This window comes from Rhizopus delemar, genomic scaffold (assembly GCF_000149305.1).
Source record: "Rhizopus delemar RA 99-880 supercont3.13 genomic scaffold, whole genome shotgun sequence".
Taxonomy (NCBI): Eukaryota; Fungi; Mucoromycota; class Mucoromycetes; order Mucorales; family Rhizopodaceae; genus Rhizopus; species Rhizopus delemar.
The window spans coordinates 277,370-295,514 of record NW_027137839.1 but is presented as its reverse complement, the minus strand read 5'-3'; the positions used below and the strand labels follow the sequence as shown (position 1 = coordinate 295,514).

Genomic DNA, 18,145 nt, shown 5'->3' with positions numbered 1-18,145 from the left:
CTTTTAATCATCCTACAACACTCGTTGTTTTGATTGGCAACTGCAAGGATGGATACTGGAAAGCATTGATTTATTATTCCAATTAGATTCATTTATTTTAATCGGAAGATGAAATAATGTACCTGAAAAAGTAAAAGAGTCAAGAACAGGTTCTAACCCACAGAGGATGAACAATAAGCATCTTGTTTTGAATGACAAGAGAATGTATTCTCTACTGCTTATTGAATAAATTACGGATAGTTTAATAAGTGGATGCCTGTTGATCTCTTTAAAGGAAGGCATGCCAATCAAAAGCATCGGTTGATCATCTCTCATTTATAATACCATCCATTATTCTGCAGAAAATACGACAACACTGACAGGATCAAAGAGACAGACGATTGGATGAGCTCTTTTGAAATGAACTTGATGAGAACATGTTGATTGAAAATAAGGATTGCTTCAAAACAAAGAAAGTCAAGAAATAACAAGACTTTATGATTTATACCTCGTTTTTTTTTATTAAGCACGTCATCATCTAGTCTGAAATAATGACCCGTCTTGATTGTTTTGTGTTCAGAACATGACTAAAAAAAGAAAACATGATGCCGATGTCCAAGGCTTAAATTACAATTGAACTCAAAACACAATTCTATTATTCAAACAACACAAACATCATCAAAGTTTATAATCAACAGCCGTCTTTTCAATACATGATTTATGGTTGACCTTTGACCTTGTTTTATCATCCATTTTGATTACTTTTAGTCAGAGAGGGTCTCTAGAAAAGGGAAATGAAATGTTTGATTGTGTAACTCGTCTACAAGAAATCCTTGTACCTGAAAATAAAATAAAAATAAAATAAAAACAAATTCATAATAAAATTAGAGAGTTTCATAGTCCGAATTTATTCTATTTATTTTTCTCATCAAATTATTCTGTTTGTTGAAGCCTGTCGACAGCCCAACGTGAGATTGAATTCAACTGGATTGTGTTGGATTTATTCTGTAATGTTTGTACGCATGTAACCACCCACAACGTGTCTCACACTCGGCCCTATTGTTTCCTATTTCCCATTGGTTAAGAGTGAAATCCCCAGAGTGATTCAAAGAGCGAACGAGACCTCCCAATCATGTCATGACTCAAGTAGGTCTGTCAGGAGCACTCTCTACGCAAAAAAAAACAAAAAAAAAAAAATTCGGCACCTGCTCTCACCCGATACCTTGCCAAACTCCGTAAAGAAGAAGCGCAGAACGCACGGTGTCCCAAAAAAAAATTTCACGACAAAGGTGAACCTACGTCATTCATGCGGTAAAGAAGGTATTGCATGTGTTATCGAGTGGGATGATGAATCCTTCTTCCTCTCCTTCACTGGCCATCCAGGCTGATGAAAGCAAAGAAAAATCAAAGAACAAGAGGTTGACATCAGAATGATTTTTTTGGAACAAGCGTTTGTTCACTGTCTCACGTGGGTAGAAACCATTGCTTGTTACACTACAAAAGATATAAAACAGCTTTCATTTTTTTTTCTTTCTTTCTTTCTTTCTTTTGTCATTCGACTGCAGACATCAATGAAAGAAGCATTCTACAGTGTGTGTCAGATTCAATACATCCTTCTTGGCTTTTTATTAAGTGTTGATTTCTTCATCATCTCAACACCCACCCTCCTACCTCGCTTGTTGATAGCAGCCGCCTTGATCGCCTCCTTTTGGATCCCATACCTCAGACGATTCACCTTACCAGCCTTGCCCATCTTTACCTGGCTCATCACCTTCTATGCCTGTCAATTCATCCCAAATCACTATAGACCCAATCACATCTTTGTCAACCTGCTGCCTACCCTCGAACGCATCCTGTACGGTGCCAACCTGTCCGAGGTCATCTCAAAGCATACCCATCCCCTCCTGGACATCTTGGCCTGGTTACCTTATGGTGTCCTTCACTTTTCATTTCCTTTCCTCTTGGCCTTGATGCTCTTTGGACTTGGTCCTCCTGGCTGTCTCAAGGTGTATGGTACTGCCTTTGGATACATGAACCTTGCCGGTGTCTTGACTCAATTGTTATTTCCAAACGCATCGCCTTGTAAGAAGATAAAAAAAAAAAGAAGGGGCATGAATGTTGACTTGGTTTTATTTAGGGTATGAATTAAGTTATGGTTCTGCTCCAGCTGATTATTCTATTCCCGGTGAAGCAGGTGGACTGATTCGTATCGATCAAATCTTGGGATTGGATCTCTATGGTTCCACCTTTGGTTCATCTCCTCTTGTCTTTGGTGCCTTTCCTTCCCTTCATTCGGCTTGTGCGACGATTGAGATGTTCTTTGTTGTCTATCTTTTCCCCAAGTTAAAACCACTGGCGGTGATGTATATGATGTGGATGTGGTTCGCTACGATGTATCTCACCCATCATTACATGATTGATCTCGTCGGTGGATCGATCTATGCGATCACTGCCTTTGCCATCTCTCGACGCTGTTTACCAAAAATGAACACGGATTATTGTACTCGATTACATTATCTTGGCAAAACCAAATTCACCCTTTCTTCCTTCATCTACAGTATCGAACATGATTCGATCGGACAAGAGGATGAAGAAGCACTGCTGACCTACGATCGATCCAAGGAAATCACTGAACCATCCCTGTCTTTCCTATCCGAATCCAATGCATCTGTTACACCTCATTCACCTTCTGTGTGAAACAATACACACATTCTCTCTTGTAACCATATCAACCCAATTACTTTTTTAATAGTTCATCTTTTTAATCATGCATACAATTCATGTTCAAAAAATAAATAGTTTTAATAAACCCAAAAGCACACTCGCTCTAAAAACCAAAGCCAACACGACCGCCAACCGAATCGACTTCCAATAGAGATTATCCCAATCGTTTTGTGTGCTAGACAACATGAGTCCAAGTCATAGAGGGTATGTTCTTACCTCGTCCGCAGGCGACAGTGCACTCTAAACCAGGTCACCAGAAAAGTCAGGAAGCCAATGTCCAACCGTGAGAAGGTGGGGTTCTGGGTGGTGAGACGATAAAAGAAGGAATGGTGGGTATCAACCTGTTTGACAATGTCCTTGGTCATGCCCATGGTCAGTCCCCACAAACGAAACGGGTTTCTGTCGTTGGTGGGCGGAAGATCGATGGAGGCAAACGTGACGGTGCCAAGCATGAGATCAAGACAGGAGCGGATGAAGGTCGAGCGGACGTGTCGAACGAGCGAAAGGGGTTCGGTGATGGGTTGATAAGGGACTGGCTGACTGGATAAAAAAAAGTCAAGAGGGACCCCTAGAGAGGCGTTGATAAGAGGGAGACATCATCCGGTAGACTTACATCGCACAGAAGCTACTTCTGATGTCTGAAGTTGAAATGGAGGTGAGTTGGGTGTGAGTTGGAGGTAGACTACGATTTCTGTTTAGACACGAGTCACCTTCTTGTGGTTTTTGCTTACCAAAAGGAACAAGGATCATCAACAGTCTGTTGTCCTTGATCGAAGCAATCTCTCTTTCATCCAATTGACCCAACTGTAAATAATCCTCACTCTTTAAATCAATCCCAATCTCTTCAAGTACTTCTCTACACACCGTGTCCTCATCACTCTCGCCGGGTTCATCTTTACCACCTGGAAATGCAACATGGCCTGACCATCTTTTCTAATCATCAACCATCATCTTCTTTAACCTTTCTTTCTTTTTTTTTACCGGTCGCCTTTTCTTGTGGCTCTTTGCATAAACAAGATCTCTGCTTGACCTCCTTCCTTTAACCAATCTTGCTCAAAGAATTCTGTTATCGATCGAGGTTTATGACCCTCAGAGGCCTCGTGTGGACCATGCCAACGAAGAATGGCAGCCACAGCACCTCTTCTTGGTGTACCTACTGTCGGTACACGATAGGGTTCTTGCTGACTGAGTGCAAGACACAACTTTTTAAACACTATTCAACAACAGATATCGTTTGACGACATGTTTCGAAACATAAAAAACCATTTACCTAAAAGTTTGTCATCACGCTTTGTCATTTTATTCGTATTAAAAAAGGGAAGAAAGAAAGAAAAAAAAAAGAAATGACATAAAAATGAAAGAATTAAAGATCCGCTTTTCACACCTCACTGGAGGATTGAATTTGTTTTTGTAATCTGTCCGCGGTTTGCTTTGTCATCATCGCAATACCCACCGAACCATCCTCTACCGTCTTTACCATATCAAACGCCTCGGCTACTTCTTCTTTTTTAGCCTCTGCTGGACTTGCTTTGTTTTTGACCCCATCCTCTTGTCCTTGAATTGCAGCAGCAGACACAACACCCACAAGACAGACCATGCTCATAACCCATGTGATCTTCATCTTTGAAAATAAAAAAAGAATAAATAAAAAAAGAGAGAGAAAACAGTGAATGAAGAATTTATATTCATCTCTCTTTACTCCCTTCATCCTAGTCTGTTTTCTTATAAAGTTGGCTCCCTATTTGAGCCTACTTTTTTTGTCTCTGCCCCACGCTCCATCCTTTTGTCTTCACATCCACTCTTTCTCTTATGTGTCTGATGAACCTTGTTCTCTTTGCTTCACTGGCACTTGTATGCCATTCGATTGATTCTCTTCTTTCTCTGCTGATGTCACTCGGTGAAAAAAGGAGAAAGAGAAGAGAAGGATTCGCCTTAGGGAGAAAGGGTAGGTTAGAAAGAGAGTGGAAAGAGGTCTTTTTCCACCGTCCCACACGATTTCTTTGGAGGACCTGATGAGTGCGTCGAACATGAAAAAGAAATAGAGAAAAGATAGTTTTCTTATGCTGCTCACTCGTCTCAGTGGCCTCCCTTTTTTTTTTTTCATATGGCAAGCACGGATGTCATTGTAAGACGTCATCACTTGGATGCTTGTGTTTCACTGCATCAGCACCCAGTGAGTTTTCAGTGGACTTTGGAGACAAAGCGCAGAGGATGGATGAAAGGTGGAAAGTAAGGTGGTGTATTCAATTGAAAGAGTCAGGTTATGAACCATTCCCTCCTGATTGAACCCAACATTCTGAAGCGACTCAAAAGATGCATTTGTCCTTTTTAAGCAACTATTGAAATCTTTTTCATTTATCCCCTGAAAAGTAGTAATTCGTGAGCATCCCATTCTTTTCTTTGCCCATCTTTTACACAAGATGCATGAGCGGATCAAGGAGGATCATCTGATCTTGTCTCGGTTTTGGATGATGTCAGCCCTACTGGATTGTATTCTACATTCAGCCTCCCCCCTCCATCGACAGTGTGTCTCACTGAACAAGCCAAGATGAGATGAGAACCCTTCAGCAAGTGATCCTCGGTGAGCGAGGGTTGACAGAAAGCGACAAAAGGATGCGATACAAGATTTATAATTTATTATTCGATTCTTTTTTTAAAAAAAAATTCTCTTTTTTTTTTCATCCACAAGTAATGTATGGACAAGGCGATGGACCAGCTTTGAAGAACATTAGACATCAAAAAAAGAATTAAAAAAAAAACTTACAAGGACCACGTTTCTTGTGGATCCATCCATTTGAATTCTTTAATTTACGACGAGAAGGTATTGAATCGGTTCTTTTGGTCAACGGTGTAAGGTGGGTTGCGAATATTAGCGTGGCATAAAAGAAGAGAGCGAGAAGTAGGATGGAGACGATCTTCATTTTCAAAAAAAAAAAAAAAAAAAAGAAAAAAAAAGAAAAAGAAAGCGGTTTTTTTTTGGAGTTTTTTTTTGATGAAATAACAAAAAGGTTAATTTATAGTCATTTAAGGAGACATGAGAAGGGAAAGATTCCGAAAATGGAATCATTGTAACAGACCCTGTTTAGGAGCAAACCATCCTCTTCTGGGGACTGTATGGATTGTGTTGAAAGGCTTTTGTCAAGAAGATCATCAAGATGATTTCAATCATTGGATCCATCTTTTGTATAAAAAAAGTAAAGAAGGATACCATGCTCGATACGTATTACTACATGCATACAGAATGGAAATAACAAAAGGCATTTTTTTAATTAAATGATTTTTTTCTTGGAGAAAGAGAGATTTGTAAAAAAAAAAAGTCAATATCAAAATTCAATGAATTCACGGTTGGTTTGTATCTATTTAAAGAAGATATAAATAGGCCATGAGAGAAACTGCCGTAGTTTTGATAAAGAGACTGTTGGATGCATGTTATCATTGTTTACATGTACTCTTTTATTAGTCATTAAAATTAGAGTATCACCACTCCTTGTTGTATTATTTCCCATGATGAAAACCCCATCTAAAATCACAAATCATCTTTATTACAAGAAGATTAAATGAATTCTGGGGGGGGGGAGCTAGTGTACACGAGTCTAAGGGAGATGTCATTTATTTTAACAGAGAAAAAGATGGGTTGGATGTCTTCACACAATGTCATCTTGACCTGATTCTCTTTCTCTTCTTTTGTATATAAAAAAAGAAACTTCATACACTTGTCCTATGTGTTGTACCACTTTCTGACATGGTTTCCATTCAATAATAATAATAATAATAAAAAAAAACTTTAAATTGACTGTGAAGAAGTCCAGATTCTATGAGTGAGTGCTTCCCTTGAGGTGGGGATGATTTCCCTTGTTTGCTCTAAATTTAGTAAATTGACATATGCAAGGCGTAGAGATGAGGATGGGATCAAGACTGGTTTATTTAGTTTAATTTAAAAAAGGATTCACTCTCATGTGTAAATGGATCTGCATTATTATGAAAGGAGACACTGAAAAAAAAAAAAAAAGCCTGAACATGTTTCTGTTTCACCTTTAGCGTGTGAAAATAAGGGTGAGTCTTGCTCTCTTTGGGCTGTCAATCGATGATTCATGTTGGCCATTGATGTTGAAACACATCATTCATCTCATCAACAAAATCTCAATTCATCTTCTTCTCAAATCAATCATGCATCCTTCTTCTTTGTTGACCAAACATACTTTTGGTAAACATGCATTTATGATTCACTCATGTGTTTACGGTTATTTCGTTCCTGAAAAAAAAACTGGGGCTCAAGAACCTTATTTTTTGTAAAAAGGTGTTTAATTCCAAGAATCTATTTCCCTCCCTTCTTCCCTAAAGATGATTTGGGGAAGGAGAGAGAGAGGGGGAGATGGTGCAGAAGGGTTGTGCTCTATTTCATGCGGAACAGATCCGAAAGATAGTTCATTAGGCAGGGTATCTTGTTCTTTCACAAGTCTGTGTGTTTGATTTGCTTTTTTTAACAGACACAACTTAGTTTTCAAGCGAAATGATTTGAATAAGAAGGAGCTTGTGCTCAATTCATAGCATGTCCATCATTGATATCTAAAGAACAGCAAAAAGAGACATATGTGTGCTTTACAGATTGACTTGTTTAGAAGACAATGACTTGTGGTATTCACACTTTATTAAAAAGTTTAAGGCCAACACATCTCTATCAGAAGCACACACACAAAAAAAAAAAAGAAAGAAAGAGAAGCCTTAACGCAGCCCGATTTGAACTTTTAAGAATATTATTCATGAAGCCAAAACAAACAAGTAGGTTTGCTGCAAGAGACATCACTGAATAGAAAGAAATGGATAAACACATGCTTTCTATATACCAAGACAATCCTACTAGGCTGCTTGTCTTTCTAGAATGATTGGGGGTGCATGACCCGGTGTGTGTGTGTGTGTGCTGAAGTACTTTGTCTTGATTATAGACGAGAATACCCAGTGAATTAAAAAGGATGCTTTGAATACAAGATGACAAACGAGATACTATTTTTAATGAATTACAAGAGAGAGAAAGAGAGAAACAAGATGCAATAAATACAAGGGCTTAGCATCAAGAAATCAACAATAAAAGAGGCATTATACGGTATTTCAATTTATCCTATAAAATGCTCAGTTTTATTTTTTTTTTTCATGGTTTTCTCATTCTCTTATTTTTACCTTTTTTATAAAACATGTAAATAATATAAATGATAAACACTTGTAAGAAGAATAGTAATATCATCCTAGGTCTGCACCTTATGATCCTTATATTCCTAATTCACAAAAAGGACAAGATGCAACGCCCAGCAAGACCACTCGAGTTCAACAACAAGTCGATGAAGTGGTTGGTATCATGCAAGAAAATATCGACAAAATGCATCAAAGAGGTGAAAGAATAAATGACCTTCGAGGAAAGACAGGTAAGATATCTCCGTGGATCCTTTTCTTTTATTCACGCCCCTCTTTTAAAAAAGAGGATTTGCAAGCAACTGCAGGACATTTTAGACGTGGAGCGAATCAGGTGAGAAAGAGAATGTGGTGGAAAGATTTGAAGTGGAAGATTATTATTGCTGTCACTATCCTGGTCATCTTGGGTATTATCATCGGTAAGTGTCCAACTCGGTTCATACACTCTTACTCATCTTTTTTTTGTGAAAGGTTCTATCGTTGGCACACAGGTAAGATGAATAAAAAGAAACAAGTAAAGATATTAACCTGTTCAATAGACACACAATAACAATAGTTCATAAAAAAGAGAAAGGAAATGATTACTATTACTACATTTATATTTATTTTGTATAAAAAAAAAATTAATACTACACTTCACCATTTTCATTCATTTGTCTTTCTATTGTTTCATGTTTAAAATTGTATGCATCTGCTATAATCTATTCAACGTGTTATTGACATGATGAACAACACGGATCACTTACCATTTCCATATTTAACAAAGGCAATCGATGTAACATTGTCCTAATTTCAGACTGTTCCAAATCTTCAACGGCTTCTTTCACACTCAATAAAATGGCTACAACAGTCACCATGAGACATCAGTGAGTTTCAATAGTCAATCCACTTACAAAGACAAACAAACGGATGAAACGAGAGTGGATCGGACATGGCAAAATAACAATCCCACAACCGAACCAGGTTTTCAAACCTCATTTCTTTGGATAACAAGTTTTGTAACCAAGAGGTGGACCAATCATGTATTTCGACTTCTTCATCTTCAAAATAATTACATAATTCAGGTAAACTACATCGAAAGAGGGTCATAAAATAAGCGACTTGTTCTTTTAAGCTAAAACTTGAATTGTATTCCTCTACTGAAATGAATAAAAACGATACATGACGCCTCCTACGACTTACCGAGTGCTTGCATTATCCTCTCAAAGCAGAAATAAGCATCACATTCAGTATCCATCACATAAATAAAAGGTGCAACAAGTGATACAAAGCTAGGGTTATATTCTACATCACGGTTACTATTCAAATAAGCCAAGATGATATTCACAAAAGAATTGACATATTCCTTTTCTTGGAGTACTTCTGATACTCTCCTTTGATATCTCAATACCTCTCCTCTTATCCTCTTTGCTATCTCGACATCTTCTTTATCCATCTGTTCATATTCTTCTCTTCTTGCTTTACTCAAACTAAGTTCCTTTGCTTTATAAATCATTTAATACATGGACACTTTCACTCCTATTCACTCACATCGATCGGCTTGCTGTACACCTAGCAAATATTTCCAAACTTCCTATGATGGCTATTAGGAAAAAAAAAAAAAACTTTTTTTCGTCGGTGAAACAAGGGCTTGTTTTATATACACTGCGCAATTGGTTTGGTACACCATGTCTTGCTAATATTCGTAATCTTTCCAGGTCAACATAAACTTCTGATTGTAAAATCTCTTGAAAGTCATCTATGTAGGATAGTTTATCCTCATCTTGTTTCATTGTACAGCGTATCGTGTTGTTTTTTAAAAGAAAAAAAAGTTTGGCTGGAAAAAATGTTAAAAAGCTGGATGAAATAAAAAAAAAAAAAAAAAAAAAAAATTAAAATCTCCTTTTTTTTTTTTACTGTCAAAAAAAAAAAAAAACATTGGCTTGTTATTCACAACGCGTTTCGTTTAAAGATTGTTTACTCTAATACACGTGCTATTAATTTATTCTTTTATTATTGTACAAAAGCAACTATTTTTTTTTTGCAGAGGAAATAGTACACTTGAAGAATCTTTTGGTCTATCCTGGTTTTTTCAAATCATCCACTCCTGTTTTGGAACAAGGGATTTGTATTTGGACAGAGTTAGAATCAAAGGGATGCAATAGGATAGGTGCCTATCCCAAGAGGGACTGCCATAGAAATAAAACTCTTTTTCTCTGCTGTCGTTGTGATTGCCCATTTAGCTCGATCGGTGTGTATCACAGCAAGAAATGAATAAGCATGACTTGTGTAAAGTCTAAATATGAAACTCAGCATCTCAAAAAACCATTCAACACAACATGTTTCTGACACGTTTTATCATGTCCACAGACAATCTCACATGAAATTGATGTCATCTGAGACTTTTGGATGCTTTTTGGGATCCCTGGTGAAAATAAGAAGGAATAAAAAGCTTGTGATTTAGAAAAAAGGGCCTGTCACGTTCAACATGTCTAAACCAGCTCGTCTTTGTCTCCAATGGATCACTGATGATTTGCAGCTGAAACCATACGTTGGCTAGGCATATTCTACACATACAAAAAAAAAAACCAAGGCTTGTTGAAAAACTGTTCAAATTGAATCGGGGGCATCTTCAAGACTGAAGCAGTCCAAAACACTCTTCGCCTATCCAAGATTCATTGGGCCAGGAGGTCCTTGAGAAACACAGAAAAAGAAGGACAACTTGATGACAACCGCATGTTGCCTATCCTCTTCAAATCGATTGCGATAAACACCAGGCATCATAGCATGAGGGAGACCAATGCACCCAAAACCATTGACAAAAAGGCAAGCGTGTTTCATCGAAAGATGACATCCATAGACTTGGGGTAAAATGATCCATCGACTTTAGCTCTAAACCAGGGAAATTAAAGCGTGTTCGTCTTGAGAAAACAAAGTGAACTGAACTCACTGCAAAAAGAGATGGGTTCGAAGCCAAAGCCCATTTGGATGCTGTAAGAAGTCTATTTTTTGATTTTTTGGTCCATGCTTTTGAACCAGTGCAATCGCCTCAAAGATCAAATGAATTCATGATTGACGACTGTAAACAATCTAGCTTCCTCCTTCTCCTTTCGAAACAATGAATCAAGACACAACAAGGAGCGATACGGAAGACAAGGGAGCGCTCTAGGAGCGCTCGATTACTGTCTTGTTTGATAGCTGGTTAAAAACTTGAGATCATCCTGTCCACCATCAGTGTATACCCTATCGAACCCGTAAGATCTTGGCGTAGAGTGAAATGCCAATGGTCAGAACATGAATGAATGGACATCGTTTAGACTTTTGAGTACGTTTCAAACACTGAACCTCTCTTACCAAAACAGTCATCATAGCCAACCAGCTTTTGTATCAAAAGACAACTCTTCGCCTGCTGCTTGAAAATATTAAACTAATACAGTTGAATGTGTCCAAAGTGGAGAATGAGACTACACATGAATGCGAGAGATCGAGTTGAGAGATAAAGTGTCAATCAAAGAACTGGAACAAGTTTTTATAGGAATACAGGACTTCATGTTGAGAATAAAGAAAAAAAGGATAGGTTTTAAAGGAAGGTGGTATTGTTATAAGCTGGACGTAAAAGTAACATCAGTGACTGGGCCTTATGCTGACACTGCTCATTTTATGGTCGTTAACGATAGACGCAAAAATCATTAAAATCCGATGTGTATGTCTGTAATTATAATTACACTATATGATACCTTACTGCCTAAAGAATCAATGAACCATAAAGATGCAAAAATTGGGTGATCCTATACCTTAAGATGAAAAAGATATGCCATACATGGATAACAATATGACGTTGATAAAACTAGGTCTACAGCAAAGCTTGAATCTTTGCATTTTATTCAATTGGCAACAAGTCCTTGCACAATCTTTCTTTTTCTTTCCTCTTCTTCAACAGAATATATCAAGCTTGTATTGCAATGCATTGGTAACAAAGTCAGAGTAATTCTCTTGTCGATTACGGATCTTATGATTTATGTCTTTATGGAGACTGCCTCTAAGCATATATCCTATTAGATACACAACAGGCCATATTTAATTTAGCACCCTCTTTTCCTCTCTGTTTTAGTTTGAAATTGTCTGACTGGATTTACAAATAACATGTGCCTGAATTTTAATTTTATTTTTTTTGTGTTTGAAATGTTAAATGCAATATAAAAATTTGCCCTCTTTTTGTCTCTCTCTCTCTCTCTCTTCTTCATTCATCCTCCCTTTTCCCTCCTCTCTTTATACACTTCTTTCCTTTCTTTTTCAGTTTTTCATAGAATGAAAAGTTCAATACTTTTCGTTATTCTACTACTGACCTTACTCGACCATGTTCAAGCCTACTTTTATTTATCCAATCTTGCCAACTCACTTCCCTTTAAAGGCATGATGGCATCAGCACAAGCCAACAATTCACTCTATCTGTTTGGTGGTGAAAATGCGACTTCACGATACTCGAGCGATCTTTATAAACTCACTCAAACCTCTGACGGTTATACTTGGTCGATCCTGCCTCAGACAAATCCACCCGAAGGAAGAGCGTCCAGTCAAGCCTATGTGACCTCTGATTTGCAAAATCTGGTCGTCATGGGCGGCATGTCCCAATCCACCGTGGGCGTTGTCTCTCCACTTCAGATCAACAGCTACAACTTTGCGAGTCAGACATGGACCTCACACACCAACCAAAATCAAACGGTGGGTTCGGCTACCTTTATTTATAACCGGGAGTCCTTTTCGGCCACGTATGACCGTTCATCTCAAACAACCTATGTGTTTGGTGGAGATAATTCATCCGTCGTCTTCAGCTCACTGCACAAATTGGATGCTCACTTTCAAGTCACTACTTTAACTTCAGCTCCCGAAGCTCGTTATGGGCATACGACTTCTATTTTAAGGTAATTTTTTTTTATTGCATGTCCTACATTTGATTCAACACGCTCACCTTCTCTCTTATTTTCTTGTGCAACATTTTATTAAATTAGTTCTGGAAAGTTGGTTGTTTTGGGTGGTGTGGCTTCTTATGGTTTGGCTACAATGAAACAAGTCATGGTCTATGATCCTTCTTCTAATTCATGGTCTCAACAAAATGTCGCTGGCGTCAATGGCATGTATCCTTCTACCACGGCCGATCATGTGGCTGTTGTCAGTAAGTTTAATATTTTTCATTATTTTTTTATTTCTTTAAAAAAGAAATTAATTCACGTTTCTTTTTTTCATGTATAGATTCTGATGATCAAATCATTATCTTTGGAGGTTGAATTAGAAAATGATTATTTTTGTAGACAATTGAACTAAAAAAAAAAAAATTGTAGGTGATAGTAGATCTATTGAAAGAAATAGACAATATTTAAATTCTATTGCAATCTTGGACACTAAAACTTGGTCATGGATCATTCCTTCTATCGGTGGTATTCCTCCTGCTCGTCGGGCTTTTGCTGTAGGTGGTCTCTTGGATGGATCTCACTTGACTGTAGCATTTGGTAAAAAAAAAAAAAAAAAAAAAAAAAAATTGCATGAAAACAAAACTCATATGTTCTGCAAAGGTGGAGCTTTGAATAACTATTATAACGATGTAAACACCTTTGACTTTTCTCAAAGTTCTTGGTTACAATCATTTGATTCATCCAACAGTAGCAGTGATAGCACTGTCTCCAAGGGTCTCATTGCCGGTGTCACTGTTGCTGGCATTGTTTTGCTTCTCATCATTTTGTTCTTGATTTGGAAGTTCCAAACCTACCTCCGTTGGCTAGTGTTTCGTATTCACAATGATATCTGGAAACCCCGTACAGGTGAACCGATTTGGGCCGAGACATCACGTCTTATCTCCCAAGTCTTTTTCCTATTCATCTTTATCATGTTCCTTTACTTCATCATCCGTCAAGCGATCAAGAGTCCGAATGTGACGCAACGCATCGAGTATGCCTCGGCCACGGTGGATGTACCTGATGTCCGATTCTGCTTTGATGGCTTTCCTGCTCAAAGTAAGATGATCATGAACGGTGACAGTGGTGCGCCTGGTATTTCCTGCATGACAGACAATGGATACAGCTGTACTTCTTTTATTCAAAAGCTCGACATGTCTGTCTTCCAGCCTACCTTCTCTGACAGTTTGGGTGCCGTGACCTGTTTCCTCTTTCGCGCTCCTGATGCATTCAAGCTGACATCCACCTCAGGTGCCAACAACGGCTCACGTTTACTCTTTACCATGTTTGGTGACCTTCAGACGACCTATGGTCGCATCCACCTCTCTGTGTATCCAAAAAACATGGATCCCAATGCCAAGGTCTACAACACCAACGACACGATCCCTGTTTACATGTCTCAGGCCGATGTGCTCAATTGGCAAACGGCTGAAAGAAATGACCTTCAATCCGAAAATGTCTTTACCATCCAACCATCCACTTACTCTGCTCTCAGTTACGATATAGTGGACCACCGCTATTTGCAACCCGTCGGCTGGAACTATGTGGGATTCTTGCCCATCACCAATTCAACTCCCGTGATCGAAACCAATTTCCGTTCAGAGGCACCCAATCCCAACTATACGACTACGCATACCGATCTGGGATTGATTGCAGTGTATCCAAGCAGTTGGACTACTTTGATTGATCGTGAAGTCAAGATGTACACACTCTTGAATGCGCTGGGTTTTACGGGTGGTATCTTTAGTATGTTGGTCGCAGTTCAAGTCTGGTTATTTGGATTCCGTCCTCGATCTCCTTGGGGTGTCGTTCATCGTTGGTCGACTGGAAGTCGTAAGCAAAGTCTCTTGTCCGGTCTTCAATCAAAATTCAAGACGACCGATTCGGGTATTCCTCTGGTGCATCCTGTTCATCACCGAACTGGAGAAGTGCAAGAGACCGAGGCTCAGCGTGTATCACGTGTAGAAGAACGCATGCAAGTATTGGAGTTGCTATTCAAGTCTTACTATGTCGATGATGAAGTCTTTCGTTCCTTGGATAATGCCAACAAGAACGTGGGCACGAACGATAACCCCTTCTTGGCTTCCTCTGAAAAAGTGCCAACCGGCAATCAAAATGGGTTCTCTCATATGTTTAATGAAAGACAAAGCCTTGCAAGTTCAAGTAGTGACCCTAATTCTCAACATCTGTTGAATACGGGTTCAGACATTCATTTACGTAATGATATGCGATAATAAACGCCCTTTTTTTTTTTTTGGTCCACATAATTGTTGGATGTTATAATCTATTTCATTCTGCGCACTTGCACAAGCTCCGAAAACTCCCTGGTGTGTGGTTTCAAGATAAAGCAATTGAGGAAAAATGCCAGGGACTTTTTTTCCTTTTTTTTTTGTATTTTTTTTTATATATATAAAAATGTTAACTAAGTCAATATTAAGAACAGTAACTCGACGTTTACCTAGACACACCCGTGCTTGCTTTTATCACCAGTCAAATAACAAGCAAGTCGAACAAGTCGAATCACCACTCAACAAGATCACTCAAGGTCTCTCTGCCGTCACCTCTACCATATTAAAGGCCCCATCTCTTCGTCAACTCACCAGGCCCAGACTAGAAACACTTCCATTTACGGGTAAAGCAAACAACTGGGATGAGGCTATCAAGGAAGCCCAAGGTGTAGTAAAATCAAAAGACAATGAGGAAAGGATATTCGATCCAGTCAAGATTGTGGGTAAAGATCTTTGGGAACTCAAGGGCAACATCACTAAATTATTGGGCTCTGGTCATCCATTTATTGATACGATCGGAAAACATTATTTTGAAAGTGACACGAATCGCATCAGGCCCTTGCTGGTCTTACTATTCGCCAAGGCGACTGCTGGCGAGATCACAGATCGACAGAGAAGTCTGGCAGAGATTACAGAAATGATCTATACAGCCTCACTATTACATGATGACGTGATGGACTCTCAGCAAAATTCTGGTAATAAGCTTGCTGTTCTTGCTGGTGATTTTCTTTTGGCGCGTGCCTCACTGGCCTTGGCTCATTTGAGAAATGCAGAATGCACAGAATTGATGGCTACTTGCATTGCTAATTCAGTGGAAGGAGTATTTATGCAACTTCAAGAATTGGAACATGCTTCCTTGTTGGATAAGGCATTTGATTATTATTTGGAGCAGGTGTACATGAAAACAGGAAGTTTGATTGCTCAAAGTTGTAAAGCCTCGACTGTTTTGGCAGGTTGTACGACCGAGACAACAAAAATGACATATGATTATGGAAAACATTTGGGTATCGCATTTCAGGTATTTCCGATGAACGCGCATTTTTGTTTAAAAAACGCTCAACATTTTCATAGTTGATTAGTGATGTTCGTCATTTCTCTAAAATAGTAGCACAATCAAAGCATACCACACCCGAGGCTTGGATCAATGCACCTATATTATTGGCATGGAAAGAGTGTCCTCAACTAGGTCCTATCATTCAACGAAAATTCAATCAAGAAGGTGATATGGAAAAAGTTAGTATAGAAATATAGGAATTGCGAGAAAGTATATTAAACTCTCTTACTAGACACGCTTTTTAGTATATCAAAGTAATGCTTTAAAAAAGACACTAGAATTAGTTGATCAGCACGTAGCAAAAGCTATTCAATCTATAGACAAATTACCCAATTCTGAAGCAAAATCTGCACTTGTGCAATTGGCTATTAATCTCCCAAGTAAACAAGATTAGACACTTTTTTCATAGAGAAAATATTATTCCAATCTGTATATAATAGAAACATCCCTTGACTTATTGTAGATAATAAAATGTCTAAACTGAGTCTCAAACCGCTTTTTTTTTTTTTTTTTTTTTTTTTGCCAATATGCCAGAATGCTTGATAGGATTATAGATCAAGTAGTTAATGACTTGGCGCTACAGGAGATAAAGGTTACAAGGAATAACTAAAGTTCTTCAAGATTTCGTTCCTTACATTCTTAAATAGGTTACAACCTTGATCAACTTTGGGCGTTGATAAAAGACACTGCAGTTAAATTCTTTCAAAATCTAAACACTACTACTCCCATTAATATGAATGACAATTATAAAGCCTTTTTATGGACATTATTAAAAGAAAATGACAATTTTTTATTTTATCATGTAATCAACTAGAATTCAAACAATTTAAAAAGGCTAACTATGCACAATTTTGCTGTAGAATAAACATTTGCTAAACATTTCAAGCATGTCATTTGCAGATATCAATTCCATGAGTGACATTATCGTAACTGCACCTGAGGAAGTTCAAGACGAAGCTATTTATGGTCAAGCAAAGGTTTGTGCTTTGCATGCTTGTAACAAAGTAACTCAAACTTATGTAGCACATCAAAAAAGCACTTTCAGACAAGCATAAATTGGTTATTAATGAAGTGGCAAAATACAAAGATCAAGGAATAAGTCAGTATTCTTTGGGCCAAGCTCTGAATATGAAGCCAAATTATCTGCATTATTATCTAAAAAAGTGCTTTGAAAATGAAATCATGTAAAAAAAAAGGATGAAAAAGTATAAAGAAAAAACTAAGTATTCTTTGTTTTAGTGTCAAACACAACGTTTATGCAAAAGGAATGTGTACAAATATGCTTTATTTGAAACGATTTGCTTCTCAGTCGGATACAGTAGAAAACCCAACGGCAGTACAGGACGATAAAATCGAGTATTCAGATGTCATTTGTACCTATGATGTCTTTAGAACAAGACTATTAAATCAACTCGAATCAGCAAAGGATAATATGATGTCTCTCTCTGATATTGTTATAAAACTTGTAAGCAAACAGAGTATTTAAGAGAAAGGTCAACTAATTCGTCTTTATGTTAGGGTTGCACAAGTGAATATCGAAAAAGATGGGCAAGAATTCAAATAACCAACATACATAATCAAGGAGATATTGAGAAAGTCCACGCAAATGATGGGAAAAAAACGAGAGTATGCGTAAGGCTTAGAAAAGATAAACAATCAACCCAATCAACACAATATGTTAAAAACCTGGATGAAAGACGTGAAATACAAAGGATATACAGAGATTGTCCATATGAACACCAGTTATACCAGACTGTAGTCCAAGCAGAAGAGAAAGGAGTAACTCGGCAGGTAATAGAAAATGAAAGAAGAAGAAAAGTTTGACTTGACGTAGTTGCGCTCAATAGGAAATGATGGATAAATACCCTTACATCTATCCTGATTATATAGATTCGTTTTTCCAACAAGTTGTTACTATACCAAAGGACTCTAGACTGAATGACTTTCTTGTGTATGCTGCTGAGATAACAGAGGACAAAAACAAGTAC

The 18,145-nt window shown here is 37.9% G+C and overlaps 7 protein-coding genes across 7 annotated transcripts in view; 4 read left to right on the top strand and 3 right to left on the bottom strand.

Moving 5' to 3' along the window:
* Positions 1-1,550: 1,550 nt before the first annotated feature.
* On the top strand, positions 1,551-2,676 carry RO3G_13958 (uncharacterized protein; the record flags this gene model as incomplete). The annotated part of the gene is made up of 2 exons (XM_067668542.1): positions 1,551-2,061; positions 2,117-2,676. The coding sequence occupies 2 exons, from the start codon at positions 1,551-1,553 to the stop codon at positions 2,674-2,676; spliced, it is 1,071 nt and encodes a 356-aa protein (XP_067524643.1).
* Positions 2,677-3,299: 623 nt separating this feature from the next.
* On the bottom strand, positions 3,300-4,001 carry RO3G_13957 (uncharacterized protein; the record flags this gene model as incomplete). Its single annotated transcript, XM_067668541.1, has 4 exons — positions 3,300-3,385; positions 3,435-3,631; positions 3,685-3,916; positions 3,974-4,001. 4 exons carry the CDS (start codon positions 3,999-4,001, stop codon positions 3,300-3,302), a joined length of 543 nt encoding a protein of 180 aa, XP_067524642.1.
* A 1,380-nt stretch (positions 4,002-5,381) lies between these two features.
* RO3G_13956 (uncharacterized protein) lies at positions 5,382-5,624 on the bottom strand (the record flags this gene model as incomplete). The annotated part of the gene is made up of 2 exons (XM_067668540.1): positions 5,382-5,419; positions 5,468-5,624. 2 exons carry the CDS (start codon positions 5,622-5,624, stop codon positions 5,382-5,384), a joined length of 195 nt encoding a protein of 64 aa, XP_067524641.1.
* A 2,429-nt stretch (positions 5,625-8,053) lies between these two features.
* Positions 8,054-8,450, top strand: RO3G_13955 (uncharacterized protein; the record flags this gene model as incomplete). Its single annotated transcript, XM_067668539.1, has 4 exons — positions 8,054-8,120; positions 8,175-8,306; positions 8,359-8,378; positions 8,427-8,450. The coding sequence occupies 4 exons, from the start codon at positions 8,054-8,056 to the stop codon at positions 8,448-8,450; spliced, it is 243 nt and encodes an 80-aa protein (XP_067524640.1).
* A 66-nt stretch (positions 8,451-8,516) lies between these two features.
* On the bottom strand, positions 8,517-9,659 carry RO3G_13954 (uncharacterized protein; the record flags this gene model as incomplete). Its single annotated transcript, XM_067668538.1, has 6 exons — positions 8,517-8,588; positions 8,634-8,728; positions 8,781-8,927; positions 9,070-9,369; positions 9,418-9,460; positions 9,531-9,659. 6 exons carry the CDS (start codon positions 9,657-9,659, stop codon positions 8,517-8,519), a joined length of 786 nt encoding a protein of 261 aa, XP_067524639.1.
* A 2,515-nt stretch (positions 9,660-12,174) lies between these two features.
* RO3G_13953 (uncharacterized protein) lies at positions 12,175-16,551 on the top strand (the record flags this gene model as incomplete). The annotated part of the gene is made up of 8 exons (XM_067668537.1): positions 12,175-12,788; positions 12,876-13,039; positions 13,206-13,373; positions 13,437-15,032; positions 15,127-15,146; positions 15,306-16,121; positions 16,175-16,340; positions 16,478-16,551. The coding sequence occupies 8 exons, from the start codon at positions 12,175-12,177 to the stop codon at positions 16,549-16,551; spliced, it is 3,618 nt and encodes a 1,205-aa protein (XP_067524638.1).
* A 493-nt stretch (positions 16,552-17,044) lies between these two features.
* The window catches only part of RO3G_13952 (uncharacterized protein), a gene marked incomplete at both ends in the record, with an annotated part of 4,647 nt that continues 3,546 nt past the window's right edge, over positions 17,045-18,145 (top strand). Inside the window, 5 exons of the mRNA XM_067668536.1 lie at positions 17,045-17,161; positions 17,208-17,341; positions 17,397-17,622; positions 17,676-17,948; positions 18,005-18,141. Coding sequence (XP_067524637.1) covers positions 17,045-17,161; positions 17,208-17,341; positions 17,397-17,622; positions 17,676-17,948; positions 18,005-18,141 — 887 coding nt within the window. The remainder of the gene's footprint in view (positions 17,162-17,207; positions 17,342-17,396; positions 17,623-17,675; positions 17,949-18,004; positions 18,142-18,145) is intronic.